A 26,842-nucleotide genomic window follows, 5' to 3' on the forward strand; every position below is an offset into this window, starting at 1 on the left:
TCCCCTGAGGATCTTATACACCTCTATAAGATCATCCCTCAGCCTTCCATGATCCAAGGAATAACGTCCTAATCAACCGAACCTCTCTCTATAGCTCAGACACGCAAGTCCTGGCAATATCCTCGCAAATCTAATCTGCATCCTTTCCAGCTGAATGACATCCTTCCAACATCTTGTACAACTGTAACACATTATCAAAACTCCTTAACTCAATACTCTGACTGATGAAAGCCAATGTACCATGTCTTTGTACCTGTGACGCCACTTTCAGGGAGCTATGTACCCCTTGCTCTACAACACTCCCCAGGGCCCTGCCAATCATTGTGAAAATCTTGCCCTGGTTTGACTTCCCAAAATGCAACACCGCATACTTATCTACATTAAACGTTGTTAACCGCTCCTCAGGCCATTTGCCTAACTGATCAAGATCCTGCTGTGATTTTTGATAACCATCTTCGCTCTCTTTGACACCACCCACTTTAGTGTCATGTGCAAACTTAATCTAATCCATTATGGCAAACCACCTCTGCACCCTCTCCAAAGCCTCCACTTGTCACACGCCACCGGCCAGAATATCTACCTTGCATCTTAATCTTCTAAATCATAACATCTTTTTAAAAGTGGCCGATGTCTCTCTATACCTTTTCCATCCATTTAATGGAGAAATAGGTGAGAGCACCAGTAAATGGGGGAATAGTGGAGGATATTAGTAGATCGCTCCATTCTGGGAAGGTGCACCTTAAATCCGTCCATCATGATTTTATAAACTCTGAGCCTCCTCTGCTCTAGGGAAAACAATCACAGCTTATCCAGTCTCTTCTTATAATTCAAGCACTTGATCCCAGTAACGTCCCTGTGAATCTTTCCTGCATACTTTCCAATTTAATGGCATCCGTCCTTTAGTGAGGTGACCAGAACTGTACATAATATTTCATATGCAGTCTCATCAACGCACGACGCAGCTGTATCGTGTATCCTGACGTCCCAACTCTTGCACTCAGTGTCCCATCCCACAAAGGCAAGTATGTTGGATGCATTCTTCACCACTGAAGTTCGATATCTCTGGTCACAGCCTGCAAGGCAACTTGATACATTTAGAAATCCCAACTCTCAGGTTAAATTACCTCCTCAGGCTTGGTCACAAATTCTGTGTGTGTTTGTGTGAGTGTGTTTGTGTGTGTGTTTGTGTGTGTGTGAGTGTGTTTTTGAGTGTGTTTGTGCGTGTGTGTTTGTGTGTGTGTTTGTGTGTGAGTGTGTTTTTGAGTGTGTGTGTGCGCGTTTGTGTGTGTGTTTGTGTGTGAGTGTGTTTTTGAGTGTGTGTGTTTGTGCGTGTGTGTTTGTGTGTGTGTGTTTGTGTGTGTTTGTATGTGTGTGCACGCGCATGCGTTCGCGCGCGCACGTTTGCGTGTGTTTTCATCCATTCGTGTGTGTGTTCACGTGTGTGTGTGTGTTCGTGTGATCTGTGTGGGATATTGTTCTTGATACAAAACATAATTTTAAAAAGAACAGGGAGAGAAAACAAGGCAGTGAGTGTGGTGGAGGGGAGAGGAGACCAACATTAACATGCAGGCGGTTTTCGACCCAAAACCTTTTCCTTTCCTCCAGAGATGCTGCCTGACCCGCAATGTTGTTGAGGAAGGAACTGCAGATGCTGGTTTGTACCGAAGATATACACAAAATGCTGGAGTAATTCAGCGGGTCAGGCAGCATTCAACATTACTGCATGCCCGTTACCCGTTCCACATACCCGTTGTTACTCGTGCTGGAGAGCGTGGAAGGTGGGGTGGCATTGTCAATCATGCCCCCTGGAGCTGTGCCTGAACGAGTTCTGAACGCCGGCCCCCTTGGGCTGGAAACATTTAGATTCAGCGCCATTTGTACATGTGAGTCTGAGGAAAACGTATCTCTACTGGAGGGCTATCAATAGACAATAGGTGCAGGAGTAGGCCATTTGGCCCTTCGAGCCAGCACCACCATTCAATGCGATCATGGCTGATCATTCTCAATCAGTACCCCGTTCCTGCCTTCTCCCCATACCCCCTGACTCCGCTATCCTTAAGAGCTCTATCAAGCTCTCTCTTGAATGCATTCAGAGAACTGGCCTCCACTGCCTTCTGAGGCAGAGAATTCCACAGATTCACAACTCTCTGACTGAAAAAGCTTTTCCTCATCTCCGTTCTAAATGGCCTCCCCCTTATTCTTAAACTGTGGCCCCTGGTTCTGGACTCCCCCAACATTGGGAACATGTTTCCTGCCTCTAACGTGTCCAACCCCTTAATAATCTTATATGTTTCAATAAGATCCCCTCTCATCCGTCTAAATTCCAGTGTATACAAGCCCAGTCGCTCCAGTCTTTCAACATATGACAGTCCCGCCTTTCCGGGAATTAACCTAGTAAACCTACACTGTACGCCCTCAATAGCAAGAATATCCTTCCTCAAATTTGGAGACCAAAACTGCACACAGTACTCCAGGTGTGGTCTCACTAGGGCCCTGTACAACTGCAGAAGGACCTCTTTGCTCCTATACTCAACTCCTCTTGTTATGAGGGCCAACATTCCATTGGCTTTCTTCACTGCCTGCTGTACCTGCATGCTTCCTTTCAGTGACTGATGCACTAGGACACCCAGATCTCGTTGTACGTCCCCTTTTCCTAACTAGACATAATTCAGATAATAATCTGCCTTCCTATTCTTACCACCAAAGTGGATAACCTCACACTTATCCACATTAAACTGCATCTGCCATGCATCTGCCCACTCACACAACCTGTCCAAGTCACCCTGCAACCTCATAGCATCTTCCTCACAGTTCGCACTACCACCCAGCTTTGTATCATCTGCAAATTTGCTAATGGTACTTTTAATCCCTTCATCCAAGTCATTAATGTATATTGTAAATAGCTGCGGTCCCAGCACCGAGCCTTGCGGTACCCCACTAGTTACTGCCTGCCATTCTGAAAGGGACCCATTTATCCCCACTCTGCTTTCTGTCTGCCAACCAATTTTCTATCCATGTCAGTACCCTACCCCCAATACCATGTGCTCTAATTTTGCCCACTAATCTCCTATGAGGCTTACACTAGGTTAATTCCCGGAATGGCGGGACTGTCATATGTTAAAAGACTGGAGCGACTAGGCTTGTATACACTTGAATTTAGAAGGATGAGAGGAGATCTTATCGAAACGTATAAGATTATAAAGGGGTTGGACACGTTAGAGGCAGGAAACATGTTCCCAATGTTGGGGGAGTCCAGAACAAGGGGCCACAGTTTAAGAATAAGGGGTAGGCCATTTAGAACTGAGATGAAGAAAAACCTTTTCAGTCAGAGAGTTGTGAATCTGTGGAATTCTCTGCCTCAGAAGGCAGTGGAGGCCAATTCTCTGAATGCATTCAAGAGAGAGCTAGATAGAGCTCTTAAGGATAGCGGAGTCAGGGGTGTGGGGAGAAGGCAGGAACGGGGTACTGATTGAGAATGATCAGCCATGATCACATTGAATGGCGGTGCGTACAGGCTCGAAGGGCCGAATGGCCTCCTCCTGCACCTATTGTCTATATATCTTTTGTTTCCCTTTCCCGTAACTTTCAGTCTGAAGAAGGTTCTCGATTCGAAACGTCACCCATTCCTTCTCTCCAGAGATGCTGCCTGTCCCGCTGAGTTACTCCAGCATTTTGTGTCTATCTTTGGTTTAAACTAGCACCTGCTGTTCCTTCCCACGCACAAGTGTGTGAATGGATACGTGGACACACACACACACACACACACACACACACAAAAGTTGGTGTTTGCATTGAACTGGTGCTGTGGTCTTGTGAGTGAGTTAATAATCCAGGCTACTGTAATATAGAATTTTATATTGAGGCTTACATCTCTTACTGAACCACTTTTGTAAGAATTTCACCCTGATATTGAGTAACTTCCTCAATGGAACAAGGTTGGCATCTTTACGTTCCAAATGGAAAAAATGCTCTATACCCCGGAGTTTCTCCCACAGCGTAGATTACCAGATTGGAAGTCATTTAATAGTTATTTAATTGTATTAAATGATGTGGTTGCATTCTATATTATGATTTTTTCAATATAAAACCACAGTAGCTGCAAGAACTATTATGTCTTGCAAAATACCACTACACTGTGAAACTTTGACAACACTACATTATTTTCTCCAAAATAATACTCAAGGAAAGAATTGCAATACTCATTTTATTTTGGAAGTTATTTGTAAAAATAATTGCAGGAATCTTGGATGAAGAATAGAATAAAATTGATGGGAAATGTTAGAGGTGCAAGAATGGAACGCATGGAGGCTGACTGCGTGGGTGCTGGCTGCATGACTGGCTGCACGATGACTGACTGCGTGGGTGCTGGCTGCATGGGTGGCGATGGCATGATGACTGACTGCGTGGGTGCTGGCTGCATGGGTGGTGATGGCATGATGACTGACTGCGTGGGTGCTGGCTGCATGGGTGGTGATGGCATGATGACTGACTGCATGGGTGATGACCAGATGTTGGTCACACTGTCATAGGTCACACCATCATAACCTCTGACAAATAAAAATAGATTGTAGTTATATGACTGTACAGCATGGAAACAGGTCCTTCAACCCATCTTGGCTTTGCTGACCAAGATGTCCATCTGAGCTTGTCCCCTTTAAGGGGTTAACCATTCAAGGGGTTAACCATTTCCCATGTCATATCTCCAACCATTCCTTTCTTTTATTATTTCTTTCTCCCCCCCCCCACCCTCTCCCGGAGAAGCATTTTTGTGGCCAGTTCACAGCCAGCCTGTACCAACTGGACCATTGCTGTGCAAAATCCTGTGAGCTCCTGCCAACTTGGCCTTCCGCTAATTGTAGTGTTGGGAGAACAAAGGGCAGGCTGGCAGCGAGCTGGGCTGGTGCTGGCACAGGCGACGGGGCTGCTTCAGCCGAGGAGACGGTCAGTCTGAGCTGTGGGTCTGACCACTCGCTCCCCTTTGTGTGGGAGCCCAAACCATTGTCAGCAGCCTGTCCCTCTCACTGGCTTTACTGTTCATCACAGACTGCATGAGCAGCAAAGAAAAGGAAAGGTGTCAAAGAGATCACTGAGGCATGATCAATGCAGTCACTGAAAGGCAGACACCAGCAATATCCGGGACAGATCTGTTAATGCTGCAGCATTTAGGGAATCTTGCCAATGGAACTACAGCAGGCTTGGAAATAACGCAAATAAATTATTTCCTTCGGGAATAGATCGGGTGAATGCACAGTCGATGAGCTGATCTTAAGGAGGTGCATGAGGAGAATAGATGGAGTAAATGAGCAGATTCTACCCACAGTAGGGGGATCAAGAAGCAGGGGACATAAGTTTAAGGTGAGAGGGAAAAAATTTAATAGGAACCTGGGGGGCAACTGTTCACACAGAGATGATGGGTGTGTGGAACAAGCTGCCAGAGGAGGCAGTTAGGCTGGCACCATCATCATCAAATTTAAAAAACAATTGGACCGGTACATGGATAGGAAAGGTTTAGAGTGATTTATGCAGGCAGGTGGGACCAGTGTAGATGGGACACCTTGGTCGCCATGGGCAAGTTGGTTGAAGGATCTGTTTCCTTGCTGTATGACTCTTGACACTGTGAATTGCTGTTTAAATAATCTCAGACACAGTTGATGGGAAACCTGCTTCTTATATTGAAATGCCTTCAGGTGAAACATCCAAACTAAACGAGAATTCTGCGTTGATGTTTTCTACACAGTCTTTTCAAGAGAAAAGGTGGTGGGGGGGAGGGGAGGGTGGAGGGAGGTATGAGAGCCTGCACATGCTGGAATTCTGAGCAAAATTCAAAGTACTGGAGTAACTCAGCATTATGGCGTTACCTAGAGTCATAGAAACATAGAAAATAGGTGCAGGAGAAGGCCATTCGGCTCTTTGGGTCAGCACCGCCATTCAATATAATCATGGCTGATCATCCAAAATCAGTACCCCGTTCCTGCTTTCTCCCCATATCCCTTGATTCCGTTAGCCCCAAGAGCTATATCTAACTCTCTCTTGAAAACATCCAGTGAATTGGCCTCCACTGCCTTCTGTGGCAGAGAATTCCACTGATTCACAACTCTCTGGGTGAAAATGTTTTTCCTCACCTCAGTCCTAAATGGCCGACCCCTTATTCTTAAGAGAGTCAAGAGTGTTTTATTGTTGTATGTCCCAGATAGAACAATGAAATTCTTACTTGATGCAGCACAACAGAATATGTAAACATAGCACACTGTAAACAATATAATAAACGAGAGAGAAAACCAAAGTTCAGTGTGTGTATATATATATATACACATGCTCACATACTCACATACTCACAAATATATATAAATATATGGGTATATATATACTCATGCATAGAACATAGGAACATAGAACATGGAACAGTGCAACAGGCCCTTTGGCCCACAATGTCTCGGCTGAAAGTGATCAGTCTGAAGAAGGGTCTCGACCCGAAACGTCACCCATTCCTTCTCTCCTGAGATGCTGCCTGACCTGCTGTTACTCCAGCATTTTGTGAATAAATACCTTCGATTTGTACCAGCATCTGCAGTTATTTTCTTACACTAAACTAATCTCATCTGCCTGTGTGTGAACCATATCCCTCTATTCCCTGCATATCCATATGCCTATCTAAAAGGCTCCAAAACACCTCTATCATATCTGCTTCCACCATGATCATTGGCAGCATGTTCCAGGCACCCACCACCCTCTGAGTAAAAATTTGTCCCACACATCTCCTTCATGTTTATCTCCTTCGCCTAAAAGCTATGCCTTCTAGTTTAGTTTAGTTTAGCGATACAGCGCGGAAACAGGGCCATCGGCCCAGCGAGTCCACACCGCCCAGCGATCCCCGCACATTAACACTACCGTACACCCACTAGGGATAAGTTTACCTTTATACCAAGCCAATTAACCTACAAACCTGTACGTCTTTAGAGAGTGGGAGGGGTCAGAAGATCTCAGAGAAACCCCACGCAGGTCACGGGAAGAGCGTACAAACTTTATACAAACAACACCCTTGGTCATGATCGATCCCGGATCACTGGCGCTGCAAGGCAGTAGCTCTACCGCTACGCCACTCTTCCACCCCAGTGTTGGACATTTCTGCCTGGGGAAAAGGTGTGATTGTCTACCGTATTTCTAGATGAAACTCAAGATAATAGATCGAGCAAAGAGGAAGATACCGAGTGCAGAATATAGTTCTCAGCATTCTAGTACATTGTAGTGCAACAGTTCCAAAAACAAAGTCCAATGTCCACAATGGGGTAGAGGTGAATCAAAATGAAAGCCTGATAATGCAAGGGAAGGATCTGTTCCTGTGTCTAGTGGTTCACACTTTCAAATTTTTGTACCTTCTGCCAGATGGGAGAAGGGAATAGGAGGATTAATCAGGTGGGACAGGTCATTTGGGAGACCAGCAATGACAAGGAGCAGGTTTAGCTGTGCTAACACAGGAAGAGGAATTGGTATCTGAGTGAGATTTTTTTACATCAATGTAAATAAATATATTGAAACACTCCAAGCTAATGTGAGAATACATTTCCCAACTGGAACATATGGGTCGGTAACTTTTTGGATCAAACGCACCTTAACGTTGGTAATTGACAACTATCTGGCACACTATCTTCTGAACTCTTCCTGTTGTTGATCAGTGAAGCGTAAACTTCAGGGGAGGGTGGGAAAGTCCCAGGTTCCTGGTGCTTTGATCAGTCATTGCAGGCAGATCATTGAACAAAGACGAGTACAGCACAAGAACAGGCCCTTCGGCCCACAATGTCTGTGCCGAACATGATGCCAAGATCAGCTCTTATCAACCTGCACATATGTGCTGATTCTTGTGTTTGTGCTAGTGCAGTGTATAACTCCAAGCCTGACAGGTGACTGCTGCTGTGCTGGATTCACTGTGCGTTCTTTGTTTATAAGTTCATAATTTCTTAAGTTGTAGGAGCAGAATAAGGGCATTCAGCCCATCAAGTCTACTCTGCCATTCAATCAGTGCTGATCTATCTTTCCCTCAACCCCATTCTCCTGCCTTTGCCCCATAACCCCTGGCACTTCACTGATCAGGAATCTGTCAATCTCAGCCATCTGTGGCAATGAGTTCCACAGATTCACCACCCTCTGACGAAAGAAATTCCTCCTCGTCTCCTTTCTAAAGGTACGTCTTTTTATTCTGAGTCTATGCCCTTTACTTCTAGACTCTCTGACTGGTGGGAACATCTCCCCAGGCCTTTCACTATTCGGTAAGTTTCAATGCGGTCCCCCGCTGAATTTTCTAAACTCTTATCTGACACTGATCTCCGCAGGTGGACATCAGGCAGTGCCATTACCTGGTCGACCTCGACACGGAATTAGAGACTCTGCGGGAGCCCAGGTACGCCGCGAATAAGGACGACTGGATGGTCGTAGCCTACAAACCATTTCTAGATGCCACGAGGTGAGCCCATGTCCCGTGAAGTGACAAAATCTTTGCTTCTTTTGAGTGTCTCCTTAAACATCAGCATAAACTTTAATCCTAAGAATCTGTGACGTTTTTCAATGCCCGACAGCTCCACTCTTCATTGTGAGGTGATGTCTCAGGCAGTGCGGTTGACTCAATGCACTGTGATAGTGGGGTACGGGGGGGGGGGGGGGTGGTGGGTGGGGGGTTATTTCATTGGGTTTGTCACGAGGTCCAGAGCCTGATGCTGTCTTGGGTCAGCACGCATGTTTGGATCGCGTTGGCTCCACCTGCATCAGTCTAAATCAGTTGTTCATCTGGGTCGCGGTGATTTTCTTTGAAGTATTGCGTTCTCTATTCGTGACTGTGTGAGTAATGGGTATATATTTCTGCAAATCGTTTGTCTGGTGTGGAAGAAAGGCAGGAATTCTTGGAATTTGGACGGATTGGCTGCAGTCAGGTCACGTATACGCACGGTGGCGCGGTGGTAAAGTTGCTGCTTCACAGCGCCAGAAACCCGAGTTCGATCCTGACTACGGGTGCTGTCTGTACGGAGTTTGTACGTTCTCTCTGGGACCACGTGGGTTTTCTCCGAGCGCTCGGATCCCTCCAACACTCTAAAGACATACAGGTTTAAGGGTTAATTGGCTTCAGTAAGTTGTTAAATTGACCCTGATGTGTGTAGGTTTGTGTATGGGGTGATCGCTGATCACTGCAGACCTGGTGGGCCTGTTTCCACACTAAGTCTAAAGTGTAACCTGCACCCAATCTCTACTTCCCAAGAGAGGTAGTGACGATGCTCTGTGGTCTCTGAGATTGCTGCTGTTGGGTTTGCTGTCTGACTTCCTGGAGCTCTATATTTGATGGGTTGTTGTATGTGCCAACTTATTCTGGCATTGTTACCCGTCGTTATATTTATGTTTGCACTATCTGTCCTGGCGGCTGAGTTAGCATGCAGTAACGATGGAATCCTGCGCTCATCCCAGCCTCAACTTCTCCACTGAAACTGTGAATCTGTGGAATTCTCTGCCACAGAAGGCAGCGGAGGCCAATTCACTGGATGTTTTCAAGAGAGAGTTAGATAGAGCTCGTAGGGCTAACAGAACCAAAGGCTACCGGGAGAAAGCAGGAACGGGGTACTGATTCTGGATGATCAGCCATGATCATATTGAATGGCGGTGCTGGCTCGAAGGGCCGAATGGCCTACTCCTGCACCTATTTTCTATGTTTCCATATGTTTCTATGAAATCTTGCTCTGTGCCTTGGTTACTCTGCTTTTGACAAATTACCTCCCTGCTGAGAAAGAACCATCTTCTAAACATATGGGAGACTTCATTGCATGTTAAACAAACCCACTGCATGCTCGGCCTGACCCAGTGCTTCCCGCCTGGTCCTCAACAAGCCCCAGGGACATCCACAGCCTGGCAGGAGCGAGAGCCGCTGGACAGAGTGGTGCACTGACGGGATAGAAAAATACCGCAGCAGTCCTTTAAAGGGTTGAGTAGCTGCAAAGGCAGGTATTCCCCCGGGACCAGCTCTCTGCGACACCTCAGGTGGTTCATCCACTTGGTCGCAGGTGTAGATGATGTGTGATCCTACACATCCGTCTCAAGCCATGCCCCCTATTGCATCGGTTAATTCCATCGGTACTAGGTTAATTCCCGGAATGGCGGGACTGTCGTATGTTGAAAGGCTGGAGCGACTAGGCTTGTATACACTGGAATTTAGAAGGATGAGGGGGGATCTTATTGAAACATATAAGATAATTAGGGGATTGGACACATTAGAGGCAGGAAACATGTTCCCAATGTTGGGGGAGTCCAGAACAAGGGGCCACAGTTTAAGAATAAGGGGTAGGCCATTTAGAACGGAGATGAGGAAGAACTTTTTCAGTCAGAGAGTGGTGAAGGTGTGGAATTCTCTGCCTCAGAAGGCAGTGGAGGCCAGTTCGTTGGATGCTTTCAAGAGAGAGCTGGATAGAGCTCTTAAGGATAGCGGAGTGAGGGGGTATGGGGAGAAGGCAGGAACGGGGTACTGATTGAGAGTGATCAGCCATGATCGCATTGAATGGCGGTGCTGGCTCGAAGGGCTGAATGGCCTCCTCCTGCACCTATTGTCTATTGTCTATCGGTTAACTTGTTCCTCACACATGTAATGTCCTGTGTGTGGGGTACACCCCGATTCAGACGAGATTGTATTGAAAATAAATTTACAAAACAAAAATAAAATTGCGATCTCCGCACGACTGTGCCTTCCCTGGGAGGAATCAAGTAGCAGGGAGGCGTCCGGTATTGATTTATTCTTGTCACGTGTAGCGACTCAAGATGCAGTGGAAGGCTTTTGTTTGTGTGCTATCCAGTCAAATCCTACTGTAGACAGACACAAAAAGCTGGAGTAACTCAGCGCGACAGGCAGCGTCTCTGGAGAGAAGGAATGGGTGACGTTTCGGGTCGAGAACCTTCTTCGGACCCGAAACGTCACCCATTCCTTCGCTCCAGAGACGCTGCCTGTCCCGCTGAGTTACTCCTGCTTTTTGTGTCTATCTTCGGTTTAAACCATCATCTGCAGTTCCTTCCTACACAAATCATACCATCCACGAGTACAAGCAGCCACGCACAAGTACAGCACATAGTGCAAGAGTACCGGACTGCAGAACACAGCGTGACAGTATTATCGCGTTACAGTTACAGAGACCATTCTTCAGACAGAGTCAGGGGAGAGGGAGACACAGAGACGTGGGATGGTAAGGTGTTAAGTGTTCTGCAGGGGAAGTTGGGGCTGTGGACAACAGACAGGAAAGTAAATTTGAGGCCAAGATCTTAATGCTGGAGATAGACACAATGCTGGAGTAAATCAGCGGGACAGGCAGCATCTCTGGAGAGAAGGAATGGGTGACGTTTCGAGTCACAACCCTTCTTCTGACTGCTGGAACTCATTTGAGGAGCCAATGTGTTTGCCCTGGAAGATTAAATAAGCATGTGATGTTCCATCTGCAGCCTAACACGTTTTGTAATGGGAGTTTACATCATTAATCAATGGTACGCTCCCAAAGATGCCAATGGTAGATCATCAAGGATGTAAACATGAGACTGCAGGACATCCGATGCGAGCCAGTTTCAAGCGGCAGGCTGTGTTGACGTGACTCTGGGTCACTGTTGCCTGAATCTTTACGAGACGCTCTGCCGACTGTGACTGTCTTTCTCTGGGATTTATTTGGCGCATCCGCCAGCTGATTAAATTTGTGCGTCTTGCCCCGCAGAGAGGATGTGGGAATCTGGTCCCCATTGCCTGTGGTTCTGTGCAAACGCACCCCCAGCATCGGGAGATGCTGTCGAGGAACAGTGGAGAAGGCAGGCCTGGGCCAGACCTCTGCCACGGGTTCAGAGCTTCCACGGTACTTTAATGTCACGTCTACCTACGTGCAGTGAAATTCTTTTTGCATCCCAGTTCAGTGACAATCCCACTAAACAATCCTACTAAGTACAAGAGTGTAGGACAGTAGAGTCCGGACACAAAAGTCACCACACTTCAGGCACCATCTTGTACCCTTCATCCAAAGTTTTTAAAATGGTGGAGTTTTCTCGTGCCTGTGGCAAGATCGTGCTTGCTGGCAATGGGCGTCCGCCAGGACTTGTGGACCTTTGGTGCATTAGCACATAGTTTAACGGACTGAAGAACTCCTTGCTGGGCACGTCCCTGCGCAGCAAAACCTCCGGAGTGAGCACATCTGCCTAACAAACCGTTCTCACCCAGTTTCCCCATGTTACAACATGTGGCGGAATGCACGGAGTGAACCCCATCTGTGTGGGACTTTGGAGCACCTGCTGTTCATCCACCAGCATGCCTGGCTTGTACCTGCGGGTCTGACAACAACCTCTGGGGTTTAATTGGTTCCTGAATTTAAAATTAACTACTGCTCAATGTAATTCATGCAAAAACACAGAAACGTGATGTAGTAGTAGGAGGTGATTTGGCCCATTTCACCTCCAGCCTTGTGTCACTATCTTCACCCATCTGCCAATGACACCCCCCCCCCCAAAAATTTGTATCCACTTATCGCTTGCTCCATCCCCCCACCTTCATTTTTCATTTTTCTCCCCCCCCCCCCCCTACTCTGTCTGTCTGAAGAAGGGTCCCAACCCGAAGTGTCATCTGTCCATTCCATCCGCAGATGCTGCCCGACACGCTGAGTTCCCCCAGCACTTTGTGTTTTGCTCAAGATTCCAGCATCTGTTGTCTCTGGTATCTGCAAAAACAAAGGGCATAGATTTAAAGCCACCGGCAGAAGGATTAGAGTGAAGAATGGGAACTTTTTTCACTTGGGTGGAGCTGGAACGTAGTGTGACAGAATGGTGGAAGCAAAGTGCATTTCCAGAGCACAATCGTGCGGTCGACTCACGCATGCAGCCAATTTACACACAGCAAGCTCCTGTGTGACAACAGACAGATGATCTCAACCAGCCAGGGGGTATGGGGAGAAGGCAGGAACAGGGTACTGATTGCGAATGATCAACCATGATCACATTGAATGGCGGTGCTGGCTCGAAGGGCTGAATGGCCTCCTCCTGCACCTATTGTCAGTGATGTAGAAAGAGGCACAGACTGGGTAGACAGTCAGAACCTTTTCCCCAGGATTGAAAAGTCAAATACTTGAGGGCGTAGCATGAAGTTGAGAGGGGCAAAATGTATCTGAGATATGCAGGACGAATGGTTTTTTTACACAGAGGGTGGTGGGGGCCTGGAACGTGCTGCCAGGGGTGGTGGTGGAGGCAGAGACAATAGTGGCATTTAGATGCTTTTAGATATGCACGCGAATATGCAGGGTAAAGGATTAGGTGCAGGCAGATAAGAGTTGGTCCTGGCATCACGTTCGGCACAGGTGGTGCGGGCCGAAGGGCCTGTTCCCCCCTGCTGCACTGTTCCATGCTTTACGATGCTCGTGAAATGATTACACCTTGTGGAGAGCATGCGGGACAACTCCATGTTGGGTCTGGCAGTGATTATAACAATTCCCTGGGCAGCAACCTGACCCTTCAAACCGCAGTCTTCCAACTCGGCAGAAGGAATGCTACCCAGCAACAGAGGCACCTGAAACAGAGCGTGCATTCTGCACAAGCTGGGTTGCAATATTGGTTGCACAGTGGGAATGCAATTTGAGCAGAGGAATTATGTTAAAACCTCAACCTATTAAAATTAATTAGCTTGAGGTTGAAGTCTCACATTAGCTCCACTGGGGACATGTCCAACATCAGCAGCAAAAACAGCGAGTGAAAGAATGAGGATCTTTGTGCAATGGTGGCTTTGCCTAACGCTGCACCAGTTTAAGGATCCTGCAGAATTCAGCTTGCATCATAGAAAGAATTTATTGACTTTGAAAGCTAGGAAATACCGATAATACCATTGGAACCAAATTAGTCAAAGCAACTTCCAACCTTCTTGAGGGCATAGCTTAATTGTGCATAAATACTGAATCCCCCTGGGATTTAGAAATGACGTGTGCAGTTCTGTCCTGTGGGGTAGATGTTGAATTACTGACGCAGGCAGCGTAGAAATAAAGCAGGTAGTCATATCAGCAGCCAAACAAAGCATATCTCTGTTCACTCTGCTTTTCCCAGAGTGAGATTTTAACCCTCAAAGTGCGAGTCATGGGATTTGTCACACCGGCAGGTTCCTGTCTGCTGTTGAGGCTTTCAGTGGGGCAGGCTGCTGCCCTGGGGGTGCCAGTTCCAAGTCCACGCACTCCACCAATTGTCCCGTCTGGCCCTCACCACCACTGCAGAAAAGATTGTGACCAAACCCTTCTGAAGAAGGGTTCCACCCCGAGACGTCCCCTCTTCTCCGGAGGTGCTGCCTGACCCGTTGAGTTACTCCAGCGTTTTGTGTCTATCTTCGCGTCAAACGCCCAAAATTTGTTCCCAAACAAAAAAAAATCCTTTCACATCCACAGAATGCCCCAAAGCAATTTGAAGCCATTGTGCTCCATTTGAAGTATAACTACTGTCATTTTAAGAAGAACGGCTGCTAATCTTGAGCACAGGAATCCCCAGAAACAGCAATGAGTTAATGACCAAAATAATCTGTTTGAAGAAGGGTCTCGACCCGAAAAGTCACCCATTCCTTCTCTCCCGAGATGCTGCCTGACCTGCTGAGTTACTCCAGCATTTTGTGAATAAATACCTTCGATTTGTACCAGCATCTGCAGTTATTTTCTTTAAATAATCTGTTTTGCAGTGTTGATGGAGAGATAAATAATAGCTGGGTCCCACCAATAACGTCACTGCTTTTATTCAGAATGATGTCTTGTGAATCCCACCAGGTAGGAGATTCCCGTGGAAGGTTCTTTTGAGATTTAGGTGGCATCGCAGATGATGTGATGAGTTCCGTGACAGGAGATGGTGGCCAGGTGCCTACTGTTGTTCCACACTTTCTCACCTGGTGCTCTGGGCTTTGAGTGACACAAGGTACTGCAGGTGCTGGTTCACCATAAAAGAGACACAAAGTGTTGGAGTAACTCGGCAGGACAAGCAGCATCTCTGGAGAACATGGATAAGTGTGGGAAAGAAAGCTGGAAGAGAGGAGGGGCAAGGCAAAGCCTGGCAAATGTGATGGATACTGGTGAGGGGGGGGAGACAGAAGGTGCAAGACAAAAGGGCAGGTGTCATCTCATTTTAAGGCTTCAAAGAATGGCGTCCTTTTCCGGAAAGTGCAAGCACCCTATCCATGTTCTCCAGAGATGCTGCCTGACCCGCTGAGTTATGAGATGCTGCCTGACCCACTGACTTACTCCAGCACTTTGCTCCCTAGATGTTGTGTTAGTTATCCAGCAGAGTTACCTCGGTGTCACAGCTGCAGGTCTCTGATTAAATTATTGACAGCGAGACAAGCGTTTGGAGCCAAAGCTCAGGGAACATACAAACTGGGAAGAAGAAATTGTCCCTGGAGATGTTGGCTTTTTGCTTGCACCTGTTCACCATGGGCTTCAATGGCCACACTTGGCAGTCCTTCCATGTGTTCTTTGCAACACTTCGACAAACGTTCAATGCTTTGCCTCTTGACTTTTCTCCTCTCAGTCAGTCTGAAGAAGGATTCCGATCCAAATCTTCGCCTCTACAAGTCGTTCAGAGGTGCTGCCTAACTCGCTGAGTTACTCCAGCAGTTTGTGAATAAATACCTTCGATTTGTACCAGCATCTGCAGTTATTTTCTTACACTACCTCTTCTTCAGACTAATGTCAGGGGGGCGGGACAAAGGAAGGATATAGGTGGAGACAGGACGATAGAGGGAGAACTGGGGAGGGGAAGAGAGGTTCATACCGCTGGGCTGCAGGTATGAACATCGACTTGTCCAACTTTAGATAGTTCCTCTGTCCCTCTCTTCCCCTCACCCTTCCCAGTTCTCCCTCTATCTTCCTGTCTCCACCTATATCCTTCCTTTGTCCCGCCCCCCCCCTGACATCAGTCTGAAGAAGGGTCTCGACCCGAAACGTCACCCATTCCTTCTCTCCTGAGATGCTGCCTGACCTGCTGAGTTACTCCAGCATTTTGTGAATAAATACCTTCAGCTGGATATAGATCAGCTACAGAAATGGGCGGAGAAATGGCAGATGGAGTTTAAGCGTGAGGTGTTACACTGTTGGAAGGTTCAGTGTAAGGGGGAAGTATGCAGTTAATGGCAAGACCCTTAGCAGCATTAATGTACAGAAGGTTCTTGGGTTCTTGAGGTGCAAGTCCATAGCTCCCTTAAAATGGCAAGACAAAGTAGATAGAGTGATGAAGGTTTTTTGGTATGCTTGGCTTCATCAGTTGGGGCAATGCGTGTTTGAGTCTGGTAGACATGTGGCAGCTTTATGGGACTTTGGTTACGTCGCATTTGGAGTATTGTGTGCAGTTCTGGTCTATATTTATATTACAGGAAAGATGTGGAGGCCTTTGAGTGGGCGTAGAAGAGGTTTACCAGAATGCTGTCTGGATTAGAGGGTATTAGCTATAAAGAGAGGCTGGACAAACTTGGATTGTTTTCTCTAGAGCATCGAATCTGAGGGGAGACCTTATAGAAGTATATAAAATTATGAGAGGGATAGATAGTCAAAGGTGGAAATGTCAAAGATTAAAGGGCATAGTAAGGTGAGAGGGGCAAAATGTAAAAGAGTTGCAGGGCAAGTGTTTTTACAGGGTATTGGGAGCCTGGAACGTGGTGCCAGGGGTGGTAGTGGAGACAGATACAGTTGTGGTATTTGAGATTTTGTTAAGCACATGGGAGTGCAGGGAATGGAGGGTGATGGTTCACCTACAGACAGAGGAGATTAGTTTAACCTGGCATCATGTTCAGCATGGACATTCTGGGCCGAAGGGCCAGTGCCTGTGCCGCACTGATCTATGTTCAACGGGTAGAATCCAGTATCTCAAAGACACAGAAGAAAATATTTAATTTGTGAATGACCTAGATTCACAGTTAGTCACATGGCTTTGGTTCAGAAATCGTTTTAAAAGTCCCTATAAAAATAACACGCTCCTGATATTTTTCCTTCATTCTGTATTCTCTTCTCTATTGATGCCGAGATATTTGGTACCCGAAGGGTTACTTGTCAGACTGGACCGTGACAACCATTTTATCTGCTTTTCCCCAGATACCAAGAGAACATTAAGCACTAAATTGAACTGCCCAAATTATGTTTGATTGGCAGTTTGGAGTCATCTCGGTCTGCAGAAAGCATTAACCTTATGACAATGGTTCACTGTTGCTGCATGTACTGAACCAACTGCAGTTAATTAGAAAGATACACAGGAGGCGGGTAGAGACGTGTGTTTGTGTGTATCCCTGTTACAAAGTGAGCAGGTACAGCAGCATAGAAACATAGAAAATAGGTGCAGGAGTAGGCCATTCGGCCCTTCGAGCCTGCACCGCCATTCAATATGATCATGGCTGGTCATCCAGCTCAGTAACCGGTACCTGCCTTCTCTCCATACCCCCTGATCCCTTTAGCCACAAGGGCCACATCTAACTCCCTCTTAAATATAGCCAATGAACTGGCCTCAACTACCTTCTGTGGCAGAGAATTCCACAGACTCACCACTCTCTGTGTGAAGAAATGTTTTCTCATCTCGGTCCTAAAAGACTTCCCCCTTATCCTTAAGCTGTGACCCCTGGTTCTGGACTCCCCCAACATCGGGAACAGTCTTCCCGCATCTAGCCTCTCCAACCCCTTAAGAATTTTATATGTTTCTATAAGATCCCCCCTCAGTCTTCTAAATTCCAGTGAGTACAAGCCTAGTCTATCCAGTCTTTCTTCATATGAAAGTCCCGCCATCCGTGGGATCAATCTGGTGAACCTTCTCTGTACTCCCTCTAAGGCAAGAACGTCTTTCCTCAGATTAGGAGACCAAAACTGCACACAATACTCCAGGTGCGGTCTCACCAATGCCCTGTACAACTGCAGTAGAACCTCCCTGCTCCTAAACTCAAATCTTCTTGCTATGAATGCCAACATACCATTCGCTTTCTTCACTGGCTGCTGCACCTGCACGCTTGCTTTCAATGACTGGTGCACCATGACATCCAGGTCACGTTGCATACTCTGGGACAGTTCCATGCAGTTACCGAGGGCATATTGATCCTGAGGCTCCCTGTCTGGTCTGGCTGCTATCAGTTCAGCGGCAATGTGATGTTATTTCCCTCAGTGTCCAGCGGATCGTGGAATTGAGCGTGGAAGTTAGGCCGAAGATAGACACAAAATGGTGGAGTAACTCAGCGGGTCTGGAGAGAATGAATAGGTGATGTTTCGAGTCAAGACCCTTGGGGCAGAAGAGTCTCCACCCGATACATCCTTTTGCTCCAGAAATATTGCCTGTTCCCGCTCAATTACCGGCCTTATGCATCTATCTTCGGTGTAAACCAGCATCTGCAATTCCTTCCCACACATAGAAATTAGGCCGTTTAGTTTAATTTAGTTTAGTTTAGAGATACAGCGTGGAAACAGGCCCTTTGGCCCACCGAGTCCGTGCCGACCAGCGATCCCCACATATTAACACTATCCTACACACACTAGGGACAATTTACATTGGGAAGGGGAGGATAAAAGGGAGATGGGTTATCATATCATATCATATATATACAGCCGGAAACAGGCCTTTTCGGCCCTCCAAGTCCGTGCCGCCCAGTGATCCCCGTACATTAACACTATCCTACACCCACTAGGGACAATTTTTACATTTACCCAGCCAATTAACCTACATACCTGTACGTCTTTGGAGTTCTTGAGGATGGGAGATTAGTGTGTGAAAGAGGGGAAAGGAGCATGGTGACTGGGACAGATGGGATATGGTGGGAGAAATGGGAACACCACACCAGGATGAGTGAGGGCAGAGGAAAGGAAGAAAGGGGTGGGGGGGGGATTCAATATTCATGCCATTGTTGTAAACTACCCAAGTAAAATATGAGGTGCTGTTCCTCCATCTTGCGTGTGGCGTCACTCTGGCGATGGAGAAGGGACAGGACAGAAAGGTCAGTATGGGAATAGGAAGGGGCGTTAGAAAGGCTAGCAACCGGGAGATCCAACAGGCCCTGGTGGACCGAGCGCAAGTGTTCAGTGAAACGGTCGCCGAGTCTACGGTTGGATTCGCCGATGTAGAGGAGTTTTTGTCACCCTGGTGGAGGCAGTGTGGAAGACCACTCCTGGTGGATAGTCTACAGTGTGGGAAGGAACTGCAGATGCTAGTTTGTACTGAAGATAGACACAAAGTGCTGGAATGACTCAGCGGGTCAGACAGCATCTCTGGAGAGTCTGCAGTCAGACGTTTAATGCTCCACCACTGAATAACCAGCCCTGTGACCAACGTTACGTGGCGAAGTGTGTAGAAAAGAACTGCAGGTGCTGGTTTATACTGAAGACAGACACAAAGTGCTGGAGTAACTCAGCAGGTCAGGCGGCATTTCTGTAGGAAAAGGATGGGGGATGATTCAGGTCAGGACCCTTCAGAAGGACTGGATGTCATTCAAGAATCTGTGCTTGAACTACAATGAACTATCTTTCCAACGCTGCACAGCCTGAAGCATTCCTCCTTCCTCCCCCCCCCCCCCCCCTTCCGCTTAGAGTTCACTGTGTGCCAGCCAGCCTTGGGCTTTAACATTTCTTGTAAAGTTGTTGAGCAAGACTTCAAATGAAGGAACACACATCAGCTGATGACTAGTGGGCTTTTGTTCTCTGCATTGAATGAGCTGGGAGCAGCTAACCCTGAACCTGATTTACAGTTCACCCTGATACGGAATTCCACATTTACGTCACATGAGACAGGAGGAACTCCCACCTAAAAAGCAAACAATAAAGTTGAGGAAATCTGCAACAAACACAGAGAAAGCTCCACAGATCAGGCAGCGGCTGTGGAGGGAAACACGCAGGTCATATTCAAGTCAAAGACTATTATCAGAGGGAGGAAGAACTGGAGGTCCACAATGTGTAGGAAAGAACTGTAGATGCTGGTTTATACCGAAGAGAGGCACAAAGTGCTGGAGGGTCAGGCAGCATCTCTGGAGAAAATGGATAGGTGACGTTTCGGGTCGGGACCCTTCAGACTGGAGGTAGAGGGAGGGAACTGGAGGCAAGAAAAGCCCCACAATGGGCCATTATAGGCTCCACCCTTCCTTGGTCATCTGTTGCTGGCCCTGCTTTGTTCTGGCCTTTTCCCACCCCCAGTTCCCGCCCCTCTACTTTCAGTCTAAAGTAGGATCCCGACCCGAAAAGTCACCTATCCTTTTCCTCCAGAGACGCTGCCTGACCTGCTGAGTTACTCCAGCGTTTTGTGTCTATCTTTGGAAATCAGCAGTGTTTGGTTCTGGAGAAAGGGGAGGGGCGGTTTGGTCGGGCGGAAAGCAAGAGTGAGTGAATGGTGGTCCAGCTGCCGGAGGGTGGGGCAGACATTCCCACACCTGGAATGATTGGGGGAGGTGTAAATAAAGGGAGGAGAGGAAACTAAGTTCTGGAATTGTGAGATGTTGGAATAAAGGAAAAGAGATGTGTGCACCTCTTGCTTTGCCCAAGACCACAGCAGCTTTCTGGAAAAGTCACCACCAGAAATGTTGCCTGACCAGTTGAGGGTCTCCAGTGCAGGGGGGTCGGCTTGGACAGCCGGGCAGTCGGTCATACAATCAGCTACCAACATTCAAGGAGCGGTTAGACAGGTGTATGGGTAGGACAGGTTTGGAGGGATCTGGGCCAAACCCGGACAGTGTGGCGGAGAAATGTTGGCCGTTGTGGGCCTGTTTCCACTCCGTGTGACTCTGCGATTCCAGATTAGTGTTTAGTGTCCCAAGAGGCTGACGGTTGCTGGGAAGGAGAAGCTGTTCTTGAACCTGGAGGTCGCGGCTTTCAGGCTTCTTCCCGATGGTGTCACTCTACGACTCCGTGACTCTCGCGACTGCGGGCTGCCACCTCCGAACAGGAGGAAGGAACAAGGCTCTGAGCTCGAACGGAAAGCTGTGCAGTGGGAGTGCGCTGTGTTGCCATGGTGACAGACCTCATCTGCATGCCACACTTGTACCGTGACAACCTCAGTGTCGATGCCTGATCACGGGCGAGAACTCCCCCGGTCAATTTATTCGCTTCGGCACAGTGTGGAGATTACCCCTCCTCGTTGAAGTGCCCCTTCTGCAAACAAGCGGTTGCCACTGCGCTGAACGTGCTCGGTTGGAGATGGGCAGTGGTAGAACAGTGGTTCTGTGGTGGGGCAGGTTGGGGGAGCAAGGACTGAGGTATCAATAGCTCACACCTCATTGTCAGACACCGAGAGAAGGAGCTGATCTTCACTCTCCGTCCCTGTTGGAATGTGGCAGTAAAGTTGCAAACTGCAAATAGCCACCGTCTGGCAGTTTGCAAATCCCCACATCCCCTAGAAACAAGGAATCACAGGTGCTGGTTTACAAACAAGGACACAAAGTGCTGTACGCCCCTTCCACCTTTGGGTGAGGTGCTTCGGAGTGAACAAAATAATGGGCAAGTGAGTTTAAATAGGAAGTGGGTAAAGAGTAAAAGGGAAAGGGTCTTTAGAAAGGTCTCAGTGACGGTGAGGGGGGAGCACGGTCTTGACGTGGAGCCTCAGACCGTGGCCGAGTCTTCAGAACCTGAACGAGAAATCCAAACCTGACACCTGCAGACGTTAGTGGTTTGTGAAAAGGATCAGCCGACTGTGGGAGATTTAGAGACATAGACATAGAAAATAGGTGCATGAGTAGGCCATTCAGCCCTTCGATCCAGCACCGCCATTCAATATGATCATGGCTGATCATCCAAAATCAGTACCCCATTCCTGCTTTCTCCTTCCTGCTTTCTCCCCATATCCCTTGATTCCAATAGCCCGAAGAGCTAAATCTAACTATCCCTTGAAAATATCCAGTGAATTGGCCTCCACTGCCGTCTGTGGCAGAGAATTCCACAGATTCACAACTCTGGGTGAAAAAGTTTTTCCTCATCTCAGTCCTGAATGACCTACCCCTTATTCTTAAACTGTGACCCCTGGTTTTGGACTCCCCCAACATTGGGAACATTTTTCCGGCATCTACCCTGCCCAATCCATTAAGAATTGTATATGTGTTTCTATAAGATCCCCTCTCATCCTTCTAAATTCCAGTGAATACAAGCCCAGTCGACCCATTCTTTCCTCATACTGTTAGTCCCGCCATCAGGGGATTAACCTGGTGAACCTACGCTGCACTCCCTCAATAGCAAAGATGTCCTTGGATCATCAGGATGATCATCTGAGATGGATGAGGGGAGGGAGAGAGAGGGTGACAGCTATTGGTTTCTTCAGTATATTTGCCTCGTATGAATCATAAAATTATCATTAAATCGTTTAAACACTGAGGAGACACAGTGCTGACAAATATGTTTCTGTTTTGTGACCTTTCCTCATGTGGAATGTACCCCTATCACTGGCCCTGACCAGAACTGAACATGGTCACTGCAATCCCTGGAGAATTGAGTCATCTGTGACTGAGTTGTTTCTTTACAGCCCACTTAAGGTTTTAAAAATCATCACCAATTGATGATTTAAGCTGTAGTTCTATTTTTAAATCCCAGTACCAAGACTCATCAGCTTGTTAAAATAATGAACTTGCAGTGGATATCAGTGAGAAAATATGCTCCAGGAATATATTTCCTTGCTGGTGTCGACACCATTGCTTGGCATGAGGCAAGAGAAGAGATGTGTTTGCCTGGACCCTGGGCCTTGGTTGTGGAGCTGGGCACACGGTGAGTTGGAGTACTCCAGCAGAGAAGTGGACGTGCAACTGCTCCTACAAAGGAGGCCCCAGGGTGTGGGGATTGCAGTGATGGGAGGGAGAACAGTTTGATTCCAGCATCAAACCGTCTGTACGGTTCGTACGTTCTCCCCGTGACTGCGTGGGTTTTCCTTGGTGGGCGCCCTTGTTTCCCCCCACACTCAAGTGACGTACAGGTTTATAGGTTAGTTGGCTTCGGTTAAAAATTGTAAATTGTCCCTCATGTGTGGTGCGTGCTAGTGTAACAGGGATCGCTGGTCGGCACGGACTCGGTGAGCCGAAGGGCCTGTTTCCCCGCTGTGTCTCTAAAGTAAAGTAAAGACTGTGCAGTGAACAGTGGTGAGATCATACAATCCCTCCCTCCAGCACCACCAACAGCATGTCTTGCTGTGTACAGCCTGCGGGTTTGGTCTAGAGGGAAGGAACCTCAGTAGATACACAGCAGTTTGGAATTTCCCAAGACGGTGAAAGCAAATTTATCCCTCTCTCGTCCAGCTGCACGTGCAGGTTGCTTTTAACTCAGATTCCCATGAGCCCTGGTTTATTTTATCATTTTTACGGGAATAACCTTAGTAAAAGTAAGCCTAATGGTAAGGCACCATTTTAAGCTGGAGTAACTCAGCGCGTCAGGCAGCATCTCTGGAGACAAGGAATGGGTGACGTTTCGAGTAGAGACCCTTCTTCAGATTGGTGAAGAAGGGTCTTGACCCGAAACGTTACTCATACCTTTTCTCCAGAGATGCTGCCTGTCCCGCTGAGCTACTCCAGCTATTTTGTGTCTATCTTCAGTTTAAACCAGCATCTGCAGTTCCTTCCTAGGCACTGTTTTAATTTTCATTTAATTTTTCTGGCCGTTTGAAAGACGGTAAGTGTTTGCGCATTCGGTGATGGGAGAAATGATTGTCTCCTCATCCGCTTGGAGGGTTTGTCTCATTTAACACTGGGATTGGTTACGCGTTATGGGATTGGCTGCGATCTGCCTTTGCCACAGAAGGCCAGCATTCCTTGAGAACGAGGCTTCACAAGCCTCCCGAGACACTGAGCCTCGGCACTTACAATGAAGAACTGTCGCTGGGGCTGAGATTGAGATTTTCAGCGACATAATTACACAGTCTAGGAGAATGTGACAAGGTGACTTTGCACCAGACATTTTCAATTGCATTCCAGCATCAACTTTGTTGTAATGAAGAGGTAATTTACACTCTCTTGCAGACATGAACCTTCACTCCAACAACCACACAGGCCAAATTCCAACTAAATCTGTTCCTGAACAATGGCTTCGACCCGAAACATCACCTATTCCTTTTCCACGCTGAGTTACTCCAGCTTTTTGTGTCTATCTTCAGTGTAAACCGGCATCTGCTTATACATCCTTCTTATACATTTAAAGGGTCTGGTGTGTGTTCCACAGTGAATTTACTCGTGGGTTTCAGAGGAAGTCTTCAGCTCCACACTGACCTCCTCAGAACCCACAAAACCATCGTAGAATCTGAAGAAGGGTCATGACCCAAAATATCGCCCATCCATGTTGTCTAGAAATGCTGCCTGACCTGCTGAGTCACTCCAGCACTTTGTGTTTTTTTTTGTGTACACCATTGTGGTACCGAGTCATCTTCAATGCGAGCGTTGCCTCTGAGGAGAGCAGGACAAAGTACCGGAGTCTCTCAGCAGGTTGACCAGCACCCGTGGAAAGAGAAACAAGCCTAACATTTAGACTTTAGAAATACAACGCAGAAACAGGCCCACCGAGTCCGCGCTGAAAAAGCGATCACCCCCTACACTGGCACTATCCCACACACGAGCAACAATTTACAGAAGCCAATTAACCTACAAACCTGGAGTGTGAGAGGAAACCGATGCAACCAGGAAAAGACCATGCGGTCACTGGGAGAATGTACAAACTCCTTACTGACAGCCCCTGTAGTCAGAGGTTCAACTTCCTCCAATTTCCGGTGGGCCTCACTATGGCACTGGAGGAGGCCCCTTGACAGAAAGGTCAGACTGGGAGTGGGAGGGGGAGTTGAACATTGCGGTATGGAGCGGTATGAACATTGACTTCTCCAACTTTAGATAGTTCCTCTGTCCCTCTCTTCCCCTCCCCCTTCCCAGTTCTCCCTCTATCTTCCTTTCTCCACCTATATCCTTCCTTTGTCCCGCCCCCCTGACATCAGTCTGAAGAAGGGTCTCGACCTGAAACATCACCCATTCCTTCTCTCCTGAGATGCTGCCTGACCTGCTGAGTTACTCCAGAATTTTGTGAAATAAATACCACCGCTGTAGTCAGGATCGAACCCGGGTCTCTGTCGCTGTAAGACAGCAACCCTTCTGCTGCGTTACTGTGCTGCCCTTTCAGGTCAGAATTCCTTCCATGCGATGTGACTCTGACATTTACACCATAGGAGGCCATTCAGCCCACCACGCCTCCGTGGGCTCTTTGAGGGATGTTCAGCTTTGTCCCATGCCCCTGATCTCCTTGCAGAGGTAGTGGTGACAGGGATGGATATGCAGGGAATGGAGGGATGGGGAACATGTGCAGATGGCGGAGATGAGGGTAACGGCGTGATGTTTGGTGCGGGCCTTGTGGGACGGAGTGCCTGGTCTGTTCCGTGTTAGTCAGCTGAGTTTTGTGGTGGATTGAAGACCTCCCTTGAGGAGCCATCTGCACCTCGGGGAGAAAGGAAAGTATCTTGGTAACATGAGGTTTCGTACTTCACTTACAATGTCTGGCGCTAAACAATAGACAAGGTCTTGTGATGTCACTGGTTAAACAATGAGTTAGACAAAATCTGTCTAAGCCATTCAGAGCAGATAGACTGTGAAATGTGTTGCCAGGGATTTTCTCCATTGTAATCCCGATGTTTTTTGTGCTGCAGCTCTGGACTCAGTGGAACATCAACAATGCAATGCAGATCAAATTTACAGTCTCCCCATCTCCAAACAAACTTCACCTGTGCTCACTGTGGCAGGACATTTTATCGTTATTAATAGATGCCACCCCATGGCAGTGTGGTCACCAACAGGACACCAATGGCACACCGGTAGATTTGCTGACACAGCGCCAGAGACCCGGGTTCAATCCTGACTACAAATGCTGTCTGTACGGAGTTTGTACGTTCTCCCCGTGACCGCATGGGTTTTCCCCCGGGTGCTCCGGTTTCCTCCCACACTCCAAAGACGTACAGGTTTTGTAGGTTAATTTGACCGAGGTAAAAATTGTAACTTGTCCCTGGTATGTTGGGTAGTGCGAGTGTATGGGGCTCGCTGGTCGGTATGAACTCGGTGGGCCGAAGGGCCTGTTTCCGAGCTGTATAAACTAAACTAAACTAAGCAACTAAAAAAGTTCACCGGGAGAAATAAGGGGTCTTATAATTGTAAATGCTGTGACTTCCTGAAACTCTGACCAACACAGACATTCAGGACCAAATACCATGAGGGGAGGGAGCATTAAAAATTCCAGGTGTAAATTTATTTTTAGTCACCAGGTGTTTAGCTATAAAAACAAACACAGAAATATGTTCTATGGGCCATTCTAAGAGAAAAACCATCATCTCCCAGTGCAGTCAATGTCTATCTGGAAGCTCTCTCTATCTGTACTCTGACCTACTCAAAACTAGTTATAGAGTTGTACGGCAGAGAAACAGGCCCTTCAGCCTATCTTGTCCATGCCGACCTTTGTGCCCATTTACGCCAAACTCATTTGCCCACATTTGGTGTATGTCCTTCTTACGTTGCCTATTTATGTGCCTGTCGAAATGTCTTTTAGTTGAGTTTTTTTTAGTTTAGAGGTAGTGCGGAAGCAGGCCCTTCGGCCCACCGAGTCTGCGCCGACCAGCAATCCCTGCACATTAATACTATCCTAGACACACACACCGGGAACAATTTACACATACACCAAGCCAATTAACCTACATACCTGTACGTCTGGAATGTGGGAGGAAACCGAAGATCTAGGAGAAAACCCATGCGGTCATGGGGAGAACGTACAAACTCCGTACAGTCAGCACCCTTAGTCAGGATCGAACCCGGGTCTCCGGCGCCGCAAGCGTTGTAAGGCAGCGACTCTACCGCTGCGCCACCGTGCTGCCTGGTGTAATCCTTGAGGACTACACCTGC

At 47.5% G+C, this 26,842-nt stretch overlaps 1 protein-coding gene across 2 annotated transcripts in view; it reads left to right on the plus strand.

The window, feature by feature from the left end:
- alg9 (ALG9 alpha-1,2-mannosyltransferase) overlaps positions 1–26,842 on the plus strand; it is a 166,529-nt gene that overhangs the window by 114,854 nt on the left and 24,833 nt on the right. For both annotated transcript variants that reach the window (XM_078426918.1, XM_078426917.1), the window contains one exon: positions 8,328–8,458. In XM_078426918.1, coding sequence (XP_078283044.1) covers positions 8,328–8,458 — 131 coding nt within the window. The remainder of the gene's footprint in view (positions 1–8,327; positions 8,459–26,842) is intronic.

This window comes from Rhinoraja longicauda, chromosome 32 (assembly GCF_053455715.1).
Source record: "Rhinoraja longicauda isolate Sanriku21f chromosome 32, sRhiLon1.1, whole genome shotgun sequence".
Lineage (NCBI taxonomy): Eukaryota > Metazoa > Chordata > Chondrichthyes > Rajiformes > Arhynchobatidae > Rhinoraja > Rhinoraja longicauda.